The sequence below is a fragment of the Lepisma saccharinum genome, chromosome 14, assembly GCF_977018435.1.
Source record: "Lepisma saccharinum chromosome 14, izLepSacc3.1, whole genome shotgun sequence".
Classification (NCBI taxonomy): domain Eukaryota; kingdom Metazoa; phylum Arthropoda; class Insecta; order Zygentoma; family Lepismatidae; genus Lepisma; species Lepisma saccharinum.
In genome coordinates, this window is record NC_139242.1 from 50,041,336 (window position 1) to 50,057,219 (window position 15,884).

At 36.6% G+C, this 15,884-nt stretch overlaps 1 protein-coding gene across 4 annotated transcripts in view; it reads left to right on the top strand.

Annotated features, from left to right (window-relative positions):
* LOC145998875 (phosphatidylserine lipase ABHD16A) overlaps positions 1-15,884 on the top strand; it is a 130,358-nt gene that overhangs the window by 60,936 nt on the left and 53,538 nt on the right. For all 4 annotated transcript variants that reach the window (XR_014443349.1, XR_014443350.1, XM_083135571.1 and 1 more), the window contains exons 5-8: positions 3,099-3,235; positions 9,528-9,645; positions 11,785-11,920; positions 13,793-13,957. Coding sequence is in view for 2 of the 4 variants with exons in the window: in XM_083135571.1 (XP_082991697.1) it covers positions 3,099-3,235; positions 9,528-9,645; positions 11,785-11,920; positions 13,793-13,957 (556 nt within the window). In the remaining 2 variants the exon portion in view is untranslated. The remainder of the gene's footprint in view (positions 1-3,098; positions 3,236-9,527; positions 9,646-11,784; positions 11,921-13,792; positions 13,958-15,884) is intronic.

Below are 15,884 nucleotides of genomic sequence, written 5' to 3' on the forward strand. Positions count from 1 at the left end.
GTCATGAACTCCTCTGACTACGTGGCGGAAAGCCTCCCGTCAACTCTCTGATTCATCAACCTACAAGCCCACCACGGTTGATTCATCTACCACACACCTTGACACAAAATTCGGGATTTTGTCCTCTCCCGAGGAGCCCCTGAAGGCCTATCCAATTCCACCATCTCCTCACTCATACCTGACAAACCCCCGCACCCCCACTTTCTACCTCCCTCCCGAAAATTCACAAACTCGAACAACCCGGGAGACCCATTGTGTCCAGCTACAATTCACCCACTGAACGCATTTCAGCCTTTCTAGACTCTCACCTCCAACCCCTCGTCCAAGCCCTGCCCTCCCTACCTCCGTGACACCAACCACTTCCTTAACATCATCCATAACTTACCACCCCTACCACCTAACACCATCCTCACAACTGTTGATGTCACATCCCTTTACACTAATATTCCCCACGCCCATGGCCTCCGTGCCACAGAATCGTTCCTTAACTGCCGACCTAAACCCCACAATCCCAGCACTCACTTCCTGATACAACTAGCCAACCTTGTACTTACCTGCAACAACTTCTGCTTCGGTGATCAACATTACCTGCAGATACGTGGCACAGCCATGGGTACCCGCATGGCCCCCTCTTATGCCAACCTGTTCATGGGCAGGCTGGAACAAGGAATTCCTTGACTCCCAGCAACTGAAACCACTCCTCATGGCTCAGATTCATAGATGACATTTTTCTCCTCTGGACACATGGCGAAACCCTCCCTCACTGACGATTCCTAAACCAACTTAACGACTTCACCACCCTCAAATTCACCTGGTTCCATTCAAAAGACCAAGTGACCTTCACTAGATGTGGACATCCACATTGCGGGAGATCACTTGGAAACTTTCCATACATATTAAACCGACCGAACCACCTCCAGTATCTCCACTACTCCAGCTCACACCCCTACCACAACCAAAAAAGCCATCCCATTCTCCCTTGCCCCTCAGAGGCCAGCGCCTCAACTCATCCCCCTCATCCCGCCAAAACTACAACCTACGCCTGCACCAAGCCCTAACCAACCGTGGCTATCCTCCACCCTCATCAACAAACAAATCACCAGAGCCAACTCCCACAACCGCACCAAACAACCTAAAACCAACCCCTCCAACCCTGATCACCCAATACCACCCCCATATTATGAAAAATCAGACATACCCTCCACTCCCTCCTCCCCATCCTGCAGAGTGATCCTGATACCAGGGACATCTTTCGGGATAAACCCAGGGTCGTCTTCCGTCGCCCCCCCAACCTCAAAAACACTCCGGAACACTCCCACCCCATCCACACCACTCCCCCCAGCTCACAGGTGCAACAAACCCAGATGCAAGACCTGCCCCATACTCATCACCTCCCCCACCCTCCCGATCCCCACAGGGGCAGTCGAGTTCACCCTTCACCCTAAGGGCACCTGCCACTCATCCAACCTAATTTACACCCTCATCTGTCAAATCTGCGGCAACTTCTACATAGGGGAAACCTCCACCCCCTTGAACCTAAGGATTAATAATCACCTTTCCTCCACCCAAAACTCCGATTTCACTGTTGCCATCCACACCAACAGCCATAACACCACCTTCAATAACTGCTTCCGTGTTGCCATCATCCATCTTTTACCCCCCCCCCCCCCCCCGCTCTGACACATCTTTCCGCAGGCACTGGGAAAGGGCCTACATAACAGGCATGCACGCCACTATACCCCCCGGACTCAACCTAGCCAACCAGAAACCCTTTCCTCTCCTCCCCAAAATTACCCACCCACCTTACAGTAAACACTGGTGGAAGTACTTCTCGTGATCTATCAACTGTTTCTGGCAACACTGATCGTAGAGACGCTACGGTCAGTATTCTGTGCCTCTTCTCCTAGTAACGCCGATCTTTCTTCTTCAACTTGAAAATGCGACATAGATCGCGAAATATTGAATAATTTCTCTTCGTGTGGTAAGTGTTTACTGTCTCCTTCATCATTAGTGTTTATCCGCCCTTCTGGCACCTTTTCTGATCCTATTCCTGTGTTTTTATATATATATATATATATATATATATATATATATATATATATATATATCCAAGTCCAATATGCTGAAATGATAGCATTAAAGTTGAGAATTAGATTACTTGTACATCTAAAAAAAACTGTAGTCTTTACATTACCCCAGGTCTACAAATATCAGTAACTAAGACAATCTAATAACCATTATCATTTTCATTGATTGAGTTGGTGTTTTAAGTCACTTTATGCACAGTAAGGCTATCAAGACTGGACCTACAATTTAAAGTGGGATCCGAACCACTACGTGCATCCACCGGGTATCGAACCTTGGACCCCTGTATTGCAAGGTAATGACCCTACTACTGCGCCATTGGGGAGGCCCCACATTTTGAGATAATTTAATATATTCAAAGCTCTTAAATCACCAATTTTGTTAAAAGTGGCTTATAAGACCACTCTGAGTTTGGATTCACAAATCAGGAATGGTCCTACAGTTTAAAGTGGGGTCTGAACCACTGTGCAATTACATCTACCAGGAATCGAACCTGGAACCCCTACAATACAAACCATTAAAAATAGTTGAGCCATTTACAGTTTCTCGTGACCACTTCCTATGGAATGATACACCGTAATAATAGTACTTATTTTAAGTTATATACATACACCTAATCTATAACAAAATTACAATAATTCATATGCAAGTTCACATTTTACCATATTTTTCTTTATTTTTATGTACTTATTTCATTAAGTTACTGCAATATAAAAATCTAAGCTCTAGTTATCATTTGAGATTTGTAATGTGCATTACCTTCATAATTATAAAATTACAGTTTTTAATTGATTTGCAATAATGCATTCATGCTTTTTGCAAATTAAGAATTATGTACTCCAATACATGAATGTGCCATAATAGTAGTGTGTCTTACCTGTATAGAATTTAAAGACGTAAATAAATGAAATGGAGTGGCTATTGTAATATTGAACAAACGGAAACATCTATGTAAAAATTAATTTTGTTTCTTGTATCCCTGTTAATTTTATCTCGTTTTTTTCTTTTTCCAGTCCTGGACATAGAACCCACATACCAGCAGATACTTCGTATTCCCTTTTTTGTGATATTATAAGCTACGTAGTTGCTCACACTATAGGTGTGTCTCTCATCTATCCAGGGTCTATATCTTTCCTTCAGATGGCTATGAGTAAGTTGTATACCTTTTTCTATATATAGTTTTATTGTATTTAATAGATGAACTGAACACATTGTATTTTGGGCATCTATGTAAATAGCACTGAAAAATTTACTTAAATATTCTGTTTACTCTTAAATTGAACATGCTTCAGTATTAATGGAAAAAGTTGGCAGTTCTGTCTTCAAGTTTCCTGTTCACCAGTTGTGTCAGTAAAGTACATTCCAATTTTTCCTGAAAATAATAGCAACAAATTTAGTAGGGCTGAGCTGATACCAGTGGTGTCAGTATCGGTAAGTATCGGTTGAATTTTTCCCACCGATACCTTCAGATACCATTGTTTTTGAGTCACTAGAACCAAGTCCAAGAGCAACATTTGTTCTTTTCAAAATTTTGTTCAACCTTCCTTGTGGCAGACTGGAAGAAATTACGCATGTAGTTTTTCCGAGAATCACTGAACCCCCACCCTCCTGGGAAGCAGATGATTGACAAGATCAAAGGCATGGGTAAATGGAAAGTTGCACCAAAACTTCTCAAAGGTATGTAAACTGCTAAAGGCTATGTGGAAATAATAGAAATCAGTCATTTCCAAGTCTTGCTCACTAGAGTGCTGCAATGAGTGTTTTTCGCCCAAGCGGTAAATAGTTCTCAGGGGCAACGCAAGATGGCACACAGAATTGATAGTTCTTCCGCTCGAGCGAAAATCGACCGAACGAGCGAAATACTTTCGAACTCTAGAAACCTATTAGTATTTCCGTAATTTGTCTATGGTAGTGGGCCCTCAAATATGGATCATGAAGTAAAATATGAAGTGAAATTAGAAAATAAGTTAACATAATCATCATTTCCATAAATGCAGTTTTGTGTATCTTACCAAGATATGTGAAAATGAAATAGGTGATTATGGGCTGAAACTGTTTAGGCTGACATTTTATGTTTCTATGATTATTTTCACATTTAAATGATTCTCGATTGAATGTTATAATGGCATTTTATTATTTCGCAGAATATGATTATCCTTTTCGCTAAGTGAACCATGATGTACACATACTTTTTGCACTGTGATACTATATTTGTAATTACTTAGGCAGGTCTGTCGGCATGTGTATCCATTTTACGTTTCAGTCTGTAGATATTGCATACTTTCATATATATTGTATTTGAGCCTGACATAATAATATACGGAATTATTGTTTAGAATTGTGATTGCGTAGAGTGGTTTCCTTCCATGTATAGGTTTTTAGATTGACAGTGCTGCTTATTAGGCTCTGAAATATGGAACGTTGTCAATCATTCCACTACGAGTGCGGTACAATCGAGCGTAGCACGATTCAACAATTTATTCTTGTACACTTCCCTTCTGTGGACTGACATATGCAGAAGTTGTGAGAAAATCAATAATTTCAAATAAAAGCAGTGAAACTTTGGGAAAAACCAGAGTAGTAAAGGCAAGGTCACCTTATAATGACTCCCGAATCCCATTTTTGAGAGTGGAAAGCTTTTCATAAGAAATATCTTATTGTGTATGCAACCCCCCACCCACCCCATAGAAAGCAGCTATTCCCTATTACAATTCCAAACCCTCCAGAAAATAAAGAATTCTGCGTACACCAGTACTTCTGTGTAAGTCTTTTGTGTGACTTTTGGTATTGACTTGTTTTTATTGCAAATGACAGAGAATGATGAACAGCATAGCATGAAGAGCTGTTATTTTAATAACTGTATTTGCATATATTTTTTACGTCGCTTTTCTCCCTCTCCAGGTTAACCAAAACGACAAGAATGAATAGGGCCGGCCCCGTGGCAGAGTGGTTAGCACATCGCGGTATGATGCTAGGTGTCCTGGGTTCGAATCCCAGCCTGGGCGTGGATGTTTGTGAGTGTCCATTCATCAATTCCATCATGTCATCACTCATCTCCATCTTCGCAAATTAGCCAAGAAGTGGCACAAAAAGTAAAATAAAGCAAATCAAAATCAAAAGAATGAATAGTGTTGACATGAAACAGAAGAAGAGTCACAATTCACAGATTTTTTCTTTTGTAACTGCTACATGTTAAAAAGTCTTGCAACATTTCAAAAACCTCTTTCTTTGCATAAAAGAAAATACCAGATGTCACAAGACATTTTAAAATATTATAATGCTACATGAGAATTATTTGGGAGTTATTTAATGTCATTAAAAAAATGTGATGTGATGAGTTAGTATCACTTGGTAACATCCTTTATTATCGTTATTGGTATCAGTTCAAAGTGGTATCGACTCAGCCCTAAAATTTAATTTATGTTGCATTTGTACAATACGGAAGAGGAGGCCAAGTTTATAAATTGACACACTTGATGTAACAAATAAAAGATATTTAACCTTTAGCTGCTGGACCTAAAGGAAGAGGAAGAAGATTTTTTTTTAAATGGCCCCTTTGTCCCCCTCACTAGACTGAAGTGAATGAAGAAAAATGAACTATGTAGGGGTGGTACATTTCTATAACAGTGCAAAAAATATATAAATTGGCAGTGTTGCCAGCTTCAGGACAATGTCTGGAATTTCGGTTCTAGTGTCTGCCCTATGGACACGGGGTGAACCAAATTTGGAGGAAAGCTCAATAAAAGACCACTCTATGAGGATATGTAATGCAAGTGCCACAACTTTGAAAAGGAAGCGGTGCTTGGAAATTTTGCGTAATTACAGAAAATTTTGAACTTTGGGCCTTTGCCCCCACTTCGCCCTGGATCCTTAATTGTCAGATGTTACTTAAAATGTTGCTTTTTACTTATTCTTACATTTAGAATTTAAATTGTTCCAAAAGATGCAGCGGTTGAGAAGTTACAGCCTTTTATCTGTAATTTATCCCATAGTAACAAAAAGAAAACAAGGGGCTTTTTCAAACTGCTCCTGATAATAATAGTAACAGTGGATGCATTGTTTTGTAATTTGAGTGTATAATACCTTTAGACGTGAACTAAGGAACAAAAGAGACAGAACTGAAATATAGTGTATAGTTTTCAAGAAATGGCGCATTAATTGCTTCCGTGCTCTGCTGATCGAAATTTTGACCATCAGAACGCTTCAGTATGACATCTACAGAGACTTATTATGACGTCTCAAAATCTAATTAATATGACGTTTCCCTATCTGTATTTAACTGAATGAAGTCTCAATAAATCTATCCGTAAGACAGCAGTTCCCTGTGATTTTGTGAAACTCAATTATTTTAAATAATCTATTAATATGATGCTCAATTATTTTAATAGAAAAGATGTTATTTATATTTCCATTAAGATCACAGGTATGCTTAAAGGATTTGCCTCACTATAGGTAGCACGACAAGCCATTGTAGCGTGTGTTATTCACCAAAGTATTATAATTAAAATTGTTACATTTAATTCAACATCAATCAAAAATTATGTAGAAATTTATGTACCAATCATTCTGTTTTTCTCATGCCAATAAAAGAATTTCTTACGAATGAACAATTATTATTTAGCAATTTCAATAAGATGTCAGCATTCAGAAAAATATGTATATCACATTGCTCACTGTTTTCTAAATTATTTAGGAAGCATCCTCTACTCAAGTGTACATTTAAATCATATTTATGCCACAAACAGGTGAATTATATTTACATCTCTATCAATATCAATGTACTAAGTCAAAATGACAATCAATAAGGTACAAACGATCTTTCATCAAAGTTCAATCATTTCACCAAAACTGTAATATGCTTTGCACAATATGTCAGATTAGCGTTCAGAAATAATATTAAACATCGACATCAATCTTGTTTATAATTTCAATATTCTTTGAGATTCCTAATTGTCAAAGTCCAAGAACCATTAAATTCATTAATTTCCGTTGAAAAACTTGAATGAAAAGCCGATGTTTCCTGATATTCTTCTTTTCAATATGAAACGGCCATTTCCATTGCCAAGAAACTGACGAATCTTAAAATTACATACTTTACCAATTTTCAGACATTGGAGAATCCATGAATTATATTTTCTAAGTATCAAAATCACATCCTATGCAAAATTACTTCCTTTTTTAACATTTTTTTATGTTAGGTATGGCCTAAAAAGATATTAAATGTCGAGAGGTTTTTTGCTACTTCACCGCCGTATTTGCCAACCTTTTCCCACTACTCATCGCAGCCATGCCAGGTCCTGCACCTTGAAAAACCTATGCACAGACTATTGCCTGGATCTTTTGTGTTATATAAATAATTTTTGGCTGTTAACTTTAAAATAACTGCTTGTAATGCAAGTTTTTAACAATAAAAAATGAATTTGTAGCATAAACCAATATGCATTTAATTTATATATGCTAGAACACCAATATCTTCTAAAACTCATCAAGTATGACATCACGATTTTTACGTATTTTTTAACAAGAGTTTGCAACACTTGCGGTAATCCTAAACTGAATTTAGAATGAAAACAAACTACCGTAACCACCTTTATTGTATTCAAAATCATCTATATTAATAAAAATAAGTAATATTGACATAAGAATGATGGAGATTTTCAGGATATTACTCCGTAAGTAAAAATCATAGCTAAACAGATAAAAATATGAATTTTCGGAATTTTTACACCAGCCATTGAATGCTGTGAGTGCATTAATTGCAAATAAAGGTTCATATTTAGGTATTTATATATTTCAAAGTCTAATTAGCTTTTTAACAAAATATTCAGATGTGCATGTTGCAAAATATAACAAACAATATTAAATGTATAATTTTTTGCTGATTTTAAGAACAATGTCTATGCAGAAAGTTAAGTAAGTGCCATACTTTGAAAGTATGTGACATAATCGTCACATCAGGTTAATGCATTCCCCTTGTTTTCCTTGTTATGATTTGGGTGTCATGGAAAAATGAGAATGATGCACAACAGGTGTAGAAAGGAAGGGTTTACTTCACCTGTCAGAGGTAGTGAACTATTGATCACCTGGCAAGAGGCATCATGCATGTAAATTCCTGGATAATGACTGACAAACTTCTGTGTTTTTGTGTGTGTAGATACCCTATGTGTTTAAATAACCTTTCTGGTTGTGCATTTGTTTCTTTTAGTTAAGATCTCCATCTGAGGAAGACCCTGATATAGGGTGTAAAGTGTTTTTAGTCTATAATAAAACTTGCCTTGGTCAGCAACTGTAGTGTTTTTTTTAGCAAGTACAAACAAGACTGTTGTTTGAGAGATATGCATAGAGGCACATATTTTTGGTAAATAAAAGAGCAAAATTTTGGTACATAAACAGAGTCTGTTTCGGGTTCAAAAGTGGTAAATAAAATAAAATTTCAGTGTTATGGCAGTGAATAATCACATCAAAAGTGCTACATAAAATGACATTTTGGTTTTAAAATTGTGAATATAATCCTAAATTTGATTTAAAAACTGCACTTATTACACAAAATAAACTTATCCCTTCTAATAGCACATTTATGTAGTTACCAGAGTATTAAGTTTATTCCTGTGTAAAGGGGTCCATTTTTGCTTCTCAAATATTTGCAGCAAAATTAATCAATTTTCCGTGAATTGCATAACTCACAGGATACTTCAGACTTCAGAACATGTCGCGTCTGTATATAAATGGTAAATTTCGTGTTAAAAGAGCATATTTCGCATTTTGCAGTTCGTTTCGCATAATTTCATGACAAAACAAGGTAGGAAAATGCATTTCACACCTTTCAGAAACATGAAAAATGAATATTACAACATGTTATTTCATATTTCGTGTTTTCGTCAAAAACAAAATTTGCATGCCTCTAGATATGTCACTTGAAGATGTGAAGTGGCCATCCTGTTCTCCAGACTTTTCCTGCATTGTTACATACAGGTGGTCGTGTATACTACAAAAACCAGCTGCATTGAATGGTCCCAAAGGGGAGAGGGGGGAATCAAAACATTCCCCAGTGTATACTTCAAATAGTAGTGTTAATAATCAGATTCGTTTTTTGCTGTGACAGAGCCAATATCTGCCAAACTTTTCATTGGCTAGTCTCAAAAATCAACCGTAGCAGTGTGTACAATATAATGCAAACCATTTCAAAGACATATTTTCTAAGAAATTAGATTAGATAAAGTTTTCAATAGTTGGGAAATTTCTTTTCCAGATAAATATTCATATAAACCATTTCTATCATTAAGGGGACTATTAGAACAAAGTGTGCAAAATATGCATTTCATTTTTTCAATCTCTCTCTCCATTGCTGAACATTGGTAGGTAACAGTGTGAGTAAAGAATTTGCCAGCTAAAGTAAGCTAAGAAATTGAGCCTTTAATGTTGAGTTTTTCATTTCTTTTTAGGGCCATATTTGGTGGAAGGTCGGAAGAAACTAATAGAAGAGAATAGGGGTGAAAGGTTCAAAATCCTGTCACAAGATGGAAACTATATCGATACCATTTTCGTTGATAAGCGTAAAAGGTAAGCATGCAAAAGTGAACAGTTATGCTCTTACGTACTTTCACACAAGATGGAAAATAAAGCTTAGAAAAGTTTGTTTGTGAAAATTTTATAGAATGTTGAAAATATTGAGTGCAGGTCTTGAAGTGTACATTAATTACCTTGGACCACAAGTAATGCATGCATTTTTATCTTACGGAGAGAAGGAGCTAAATATTTGAAAATTATTTTCACTAAACATTTAACACAAAGAGAACAACCAATACTGTATTGGTACTCATACAAAGTCTATATACCCCTATATTAATGGAGTAATCATGCCTCATTTATGCTGGTGACTTTTACGTGTACTTGGCACATGTTCTGATGATCTTAAGATGCTGTTCTCTATTGACGCACTGCATTTTTGAGTTCATTGTTTGTCTGAGAGAGTCGCAGCAGATGGAAGTCGAAGTGATGGCTGACACAAGTGATTACGCAATTAAGGAGCATTTGGTGGTTGCTGTGTGGGTCCATGAGCATCATATTAATAGCAAATTGATAAAAAATATCATGGACGACTTGTGTGGTTTGAGAAGGCAGCAGCGATAAAGAAGACTTTTGCAGTGGGGAAAGAATGAATTTGCAGCGGGCAGTGTTCCCGACGTGTTGAGAAGTAGAAGACTATCCACAAACTTCGTGCAGATGTGGCAGATTCTGCCCAAGCTAAGTCCACACGAAAGCATGATGCTGAGTTGGGAATACCTGAATTAACCATGTGAAAACATAAGAAGTTGGATATGCAAGTGAAATGTTGGTGTCCATTGAGAGTTAATGAATTAACAGATGCCAATATGGACAGACGTGTGGATGCTTGTGTTCTGATGATGCAACAATTTCCAACAATGGCTCAGAAGGCAAAGGTCATGTTCACAGATGAATGTGTGATTAATCGCAACTGTTGCTCTCGCAATGTCATTTTGTGGGAAAAAGGAAATCTAAGAAATTGAGAGCCCCATACACTCACGTTAGGGCAAGATCCAGAAAGTGACCCCAAGAATGCTCTGTAACATGAACAAGATAACTTGATGGTGCATTCAGCTATGCACAAACCACGGAGTGAAACACAGGCATATTTTAATTTTAGATTCGTAAGAGGTAGGTTCCACCTTTGTGATAATAATATATGTAGGGGTATACTGACTTTGTGCACACCCTGTACATCTGACAGTATCATTTTGGTAAAATGGTGACAGTTTTCCTTGATACATTTCTATTAAACTAAACGCCATTATGCGATAGTACTTGAGGTTGAAGATTTGCCAAGTAGTGTTTTGTTGGGTTTACATGTGCTAAGATCCATTGCTGTTGTTCTTTGAGGCCTCTAATTCTTCTTCTCAAATAGTTCCACAAATGTTGTTATATAGCTCGTTCAGGGATCTAACCATGGATCATTTGTACCAAAGGCAAGAGCTCTTAATCATTAGACTGTGCTTCAGACCCAAAGTTTCTATTAACCTCTAACCAATGGCTGGTTTCAAATGAAAAGACTCAAATTATGGGCATTGGAACAGGAAGCATTTCTTGGAAACTACATTTGACAATTCATTTTTTCTTTCATTTACACACATATAAAGGTATAACTACTGGAATGTCGAAACAATATTGTTACTTTTTTTTAAAAAACTCATTTTGAAAATGTTGTCTTTTTTTAAAAAAAAATGTGAGGGTAATGTATGAATGGGGCATTAATCTTCAACCACTCTTTCTTACTGATACGTTTTACTTCTACTTGTAATAATGTAAAAATGGCGAAAAATATCCCAGCCTGGGCATACGTGTTCTTTGTGAGTGTCCCTTCATCCATTTCATCATATCACTCATCCTCTAAATTAGCCAAAAGTGGCTGAAAAGTGAAGTAAAATAAACCAAATCAGTCAATCAATAATTTCATGTTCCCTGTCTATTTTAGTGTCTTAGACCTTTGAGAGCACCAAAATGAGAATGTAAATTAATACGTAATGAGAACTCTGGTGTGGATGTATAGACACTATCATCATTTATAGTGCCTATATAGATCTATTGTTCATATCATGATTCTGTCTTACCAAATGTATACTGGCAACAGCATCATTGTGTAGCAAACGTAGTGCTTCCATTGAAAATCAATTTGTCTTTCAGGAATGACCGGGGAGACACACTTGTGATATGCTGTGAGGGCAATGCAGGATTCTATGAAATTGGCATGATGGTGACACCAGTTGGAGCAGGTTATTCTGTTCTCGGCTGGAATCATCCTGGATTTGGCGGAAGCACAGTACGTGGTAATCTCTTTGCTTTGGCAATTCTTATTACATACATTATTGCTTAAATATGCTATCGACATGGCAATTGTGACTCTTAAGAAAGATGACTACGGTGGAACCTTAAATTTGCTAAGATGATAAAATTTAACATTAGGGAAAATGTAAAATTTGGATTTTTTATTGAATTTTCTCTATTGGGGCAATAAGATTTGGATGTATTGTGTGGGACAATCCGGAAATGTAAAATTGGGGTCCCACTTAGATCAAAATTTCAAGTAAATTAAAAATACCAGTAAAAAATGTAAATCAACATATTGTATTGCTTAACAGTTTTCTTTTGTAGTTGTGCAATATTTTGAAGTTTCATTTCTTTAACAGATGACCATTTTGGATCACTCATTTTCTTGCAAAATTAAAACATAATTCAAGAATTTTGCATAATTTGCAGTATTTTCTGGCTGGACAATGTCTGCTTAAAAAACTAAATTGTGACTGACCCGAATATTTTGATTTGTTTAATTGTTTTTTATTATTATTAAATACAGTACTCACTCTTCTGCGAACCAGTTTTTGGTAGTTCTTTTAGGATTATGCCATTGGCCACCGAAATTAGTATAACTACCAGAAACAGCTTTGTGGAAAAGTGAGTAGTACGTTTCTCTGCAGTTATTTACTAGTACATATCTCATTTCCCAAAATATGATTTTTTTATTAATTTTTGTTTAATACACATTATGTATACCGTATTTACTCATGTATAATGCACACTTTTTTCCAATTTTTTTGCCCCCAAAAACTGTGGTGCGTATTATGCATGGAATAATTCAGACAGCCAACATGAAACCGTACAGTGTCATTCCATGATTTTGGGACACTTGCATTGATTTTTCATGTATATGGAACCCTTTCATGTTATATATCATTGTAAAGCTTGAATCCTGCAGTTTCTGAATATGGAAACAATATTCCATACAAGATAACGACACTAATGTGAAATGTGGTTGAAATAAGTTCATCAAAAAATGAAGAATCGTTCTGATTTTTATGGTACTTTCGATGAAAGAAAACATAAGGAAAAAGATAAAAGAAAATTAAAATGTATTACTAGCCAAATAATATGACATACATGGAGCGTGTAAATTCCTTAATGGAAGAAATATTGTGCTGCTAACTGCTATTTGGAAGGTCCTGAATGTGCCTCGTATAAATGTTACATTAGTTACGGAAATAAAAAGTATGTACTTTGAAAAAGAAGCAATGAGCAATTGAACAGGTATGACATCATTCACTCTTGATCAGCATAGCAACAGATTTACAACCTACAACTAAGAAAGCCATTTCTTGAAACTGGATTTTACTGCGCATTATATACGAGATATAATTTTTTGTCATTTTTACCTATCCAAAACCAGAGTGCGCATTATACAAGCATGCACACTATACACACGTAAATACGGTAATACCTTTTTGTTCTTATTAATTTCTATTTTGTAATGTTTAACGAAAATATGTTGAATTAATATATAATAATTATCACATTACTGTTATAGAGTGACCACAAGGAAAATAACCTTGGACGAAAAGTCCCCTCGCAGCTTTCCCTTCTTCCATTCTGCTTGGGCCATAAGGAAGCATGGTCCACTTCCCCCCTCCTTGCGTGGGTATGGTGCACAGGAGTCGCGAGTGCACAGTGCACAGGTTTCTTTGCTTGTGGTTCCACTATAATACAAAATTATGTTGTATAAATTCTGAATATGACAATGTAAAACAAAGAAATGTAGATAGGTGATATATGTATATATATTTTCCACAGTTCTGATTTTGATTTGACTATGTTTATTTTCAACGTCTTTCATGGTTTTTGTTGAATCTTTGATTTCCAGGGTGCACCATATCCTCCACAGGAGGTGAATGCAATGGATGCTGTAGTACAGTTTGCCATAAAAAAACTTGATTTTCAAGTTGAGAAGATTGTTTTATTTGGCTGGAGTATTGGAGGTTATCCAGTTACATGGGCAGCCATGAATTACCCTGAAGTGCAAGGAGTTGTAAGTATTATGAAGCTTTCAATTATCTTTTTTTCATTATTAAGGTGAGGTGTGACAACTTCTCACCAGGCATGCATTTATTTAAATATTTTCGGAATTGGCACTGCTACTAAAGAAATAATTTGAGAGTATGCATTTCTGCCCATGTTGCAGGTTGAAGCAGTTTTTAAAGTTGATTATTAAGCTAGACACCATGTTTAAAAAATATGATAAGTATTTACAAAATCCCATGTATTCCTTATGGAGAAACAACTTGAAATTCAAGTTACGGCTAAACAAATTAGAGTTTCAACTCTTTCTAGCACGAATATCATCTTCAGTGGATCTTCTACCTGATCATACGTTTTTTTTCCGCCATCGGAAGTTTGATATCCCCAAGAAAACAAATAAAATAATTCTCCCATAAGTGTAATGCATTTCTCATTGCCTCCTATGGCCATCCTGGCAGTGTTGCCAAACCTGATGAACATAAAAGAGCTAAATTTCACCTTAAGTTGAGCTAAAGTTGACTTTCAAGAAGCTAGATCTACAAAGGCTGGATAAAATGCCTCCCATGGCACTGCTATTACCAGTATTTTATGAAATCGAAAATAGGGTAATTCCGTGTCAAATCAACCAAGAAAAAATACATTTTTGGATTTGATATCATGGATTTGACTAATTTTTGATATACATGTTTCTTATCATCTGAAATATAGAATTTTTATTTATTTTTATTTTTCATGTTGCCGGTTTTTTAGTTATTGAATTTTGAAAATTGACAAAATTGCCCAAAAACCGCTGTCCGCTGAAACTTTAAATACGATTTGCAAGAGACCTGTTTCAACTACAGGGCTAGGCATGGTCTCATTTTAAATATTATGAAGAGGGCTTCTTTCATTTGATCTACAACATGCTTGGTGTTTTGCAAGAAACAAATTTTGAATTTTTATCAAAATTTTATTTTAAAATTTCGAAAAAATTGAAATTTTCAAAAATATTCAAAAATTTTACACATATTGGTACACATCTACTGAAGGTTCAGTCAAAATTTCAAGGTGGTATGTCTCTGGTAACATATGAAAAGCGAATTCCTTTCAAGACCATGCAATGATTTAAGTTAACATATTTTACTTACCTAACCACATTATAAATACAGAAGCATACCTTCAGTAAAAAATTACCTGGAATTTGGCTGGTAAAAGTCCCACGTTGGAGGTATCGAGAATTCATTTTGTCCGTAGGATGGCAGCACTACTCAATGACCACGCATAACCATCAGTTTGTACACAGCAGCTGTGTATGTTAGTTGTGTTGACGAGTGTCCTGCGATTTGCAGAATGGAGACAAATATCGAGCAAATAATTTGTTTGAAATTTTGTGTTGCCAACGGACTGCCGTGTGCTAAATCGTTGAAAATGCTACAAAAGGCCTTTGGTGATTCCAAAGCATACACAAGCGTATGCATGGTACAAGACTTTCAAAGAAGGCAGACGAGTTGTTGCTGATTTGCCCCGTTCTGGCCGACCTTCCATGTCGACGACTGACGAAAACGTCAGAAAAATCAGGACAATGGTGCTTGAAAACCGGTGTGTGAGTGTGAGAGAGGTGGCTCGTGAGCTTGGCATATCGCACATGTCCGTTCACAACATTTTGACTGATGTGTTAGGCATGAAACGCATCGTGGCACAACTTGTTCTGAAGGAACTGAATTTCCTGCAAAAAGCACATCGCAGGGATGTTGCTGAAGACAGCAACATCGCGAGCCTCTAGTGACTCAACCTTCATGAAACACATCATAACTGGTGATGAGACATGGGTGTATGAGTATGACATGCAAACAGGTCAACAATCTTTGGAATGGCATTTCAAAAATGAACCAAAACCCAAAAAAACACACCAAAGTTGCTAAAAAATTAAGGTCATGCTCATTGTTTTCTTTGATTAT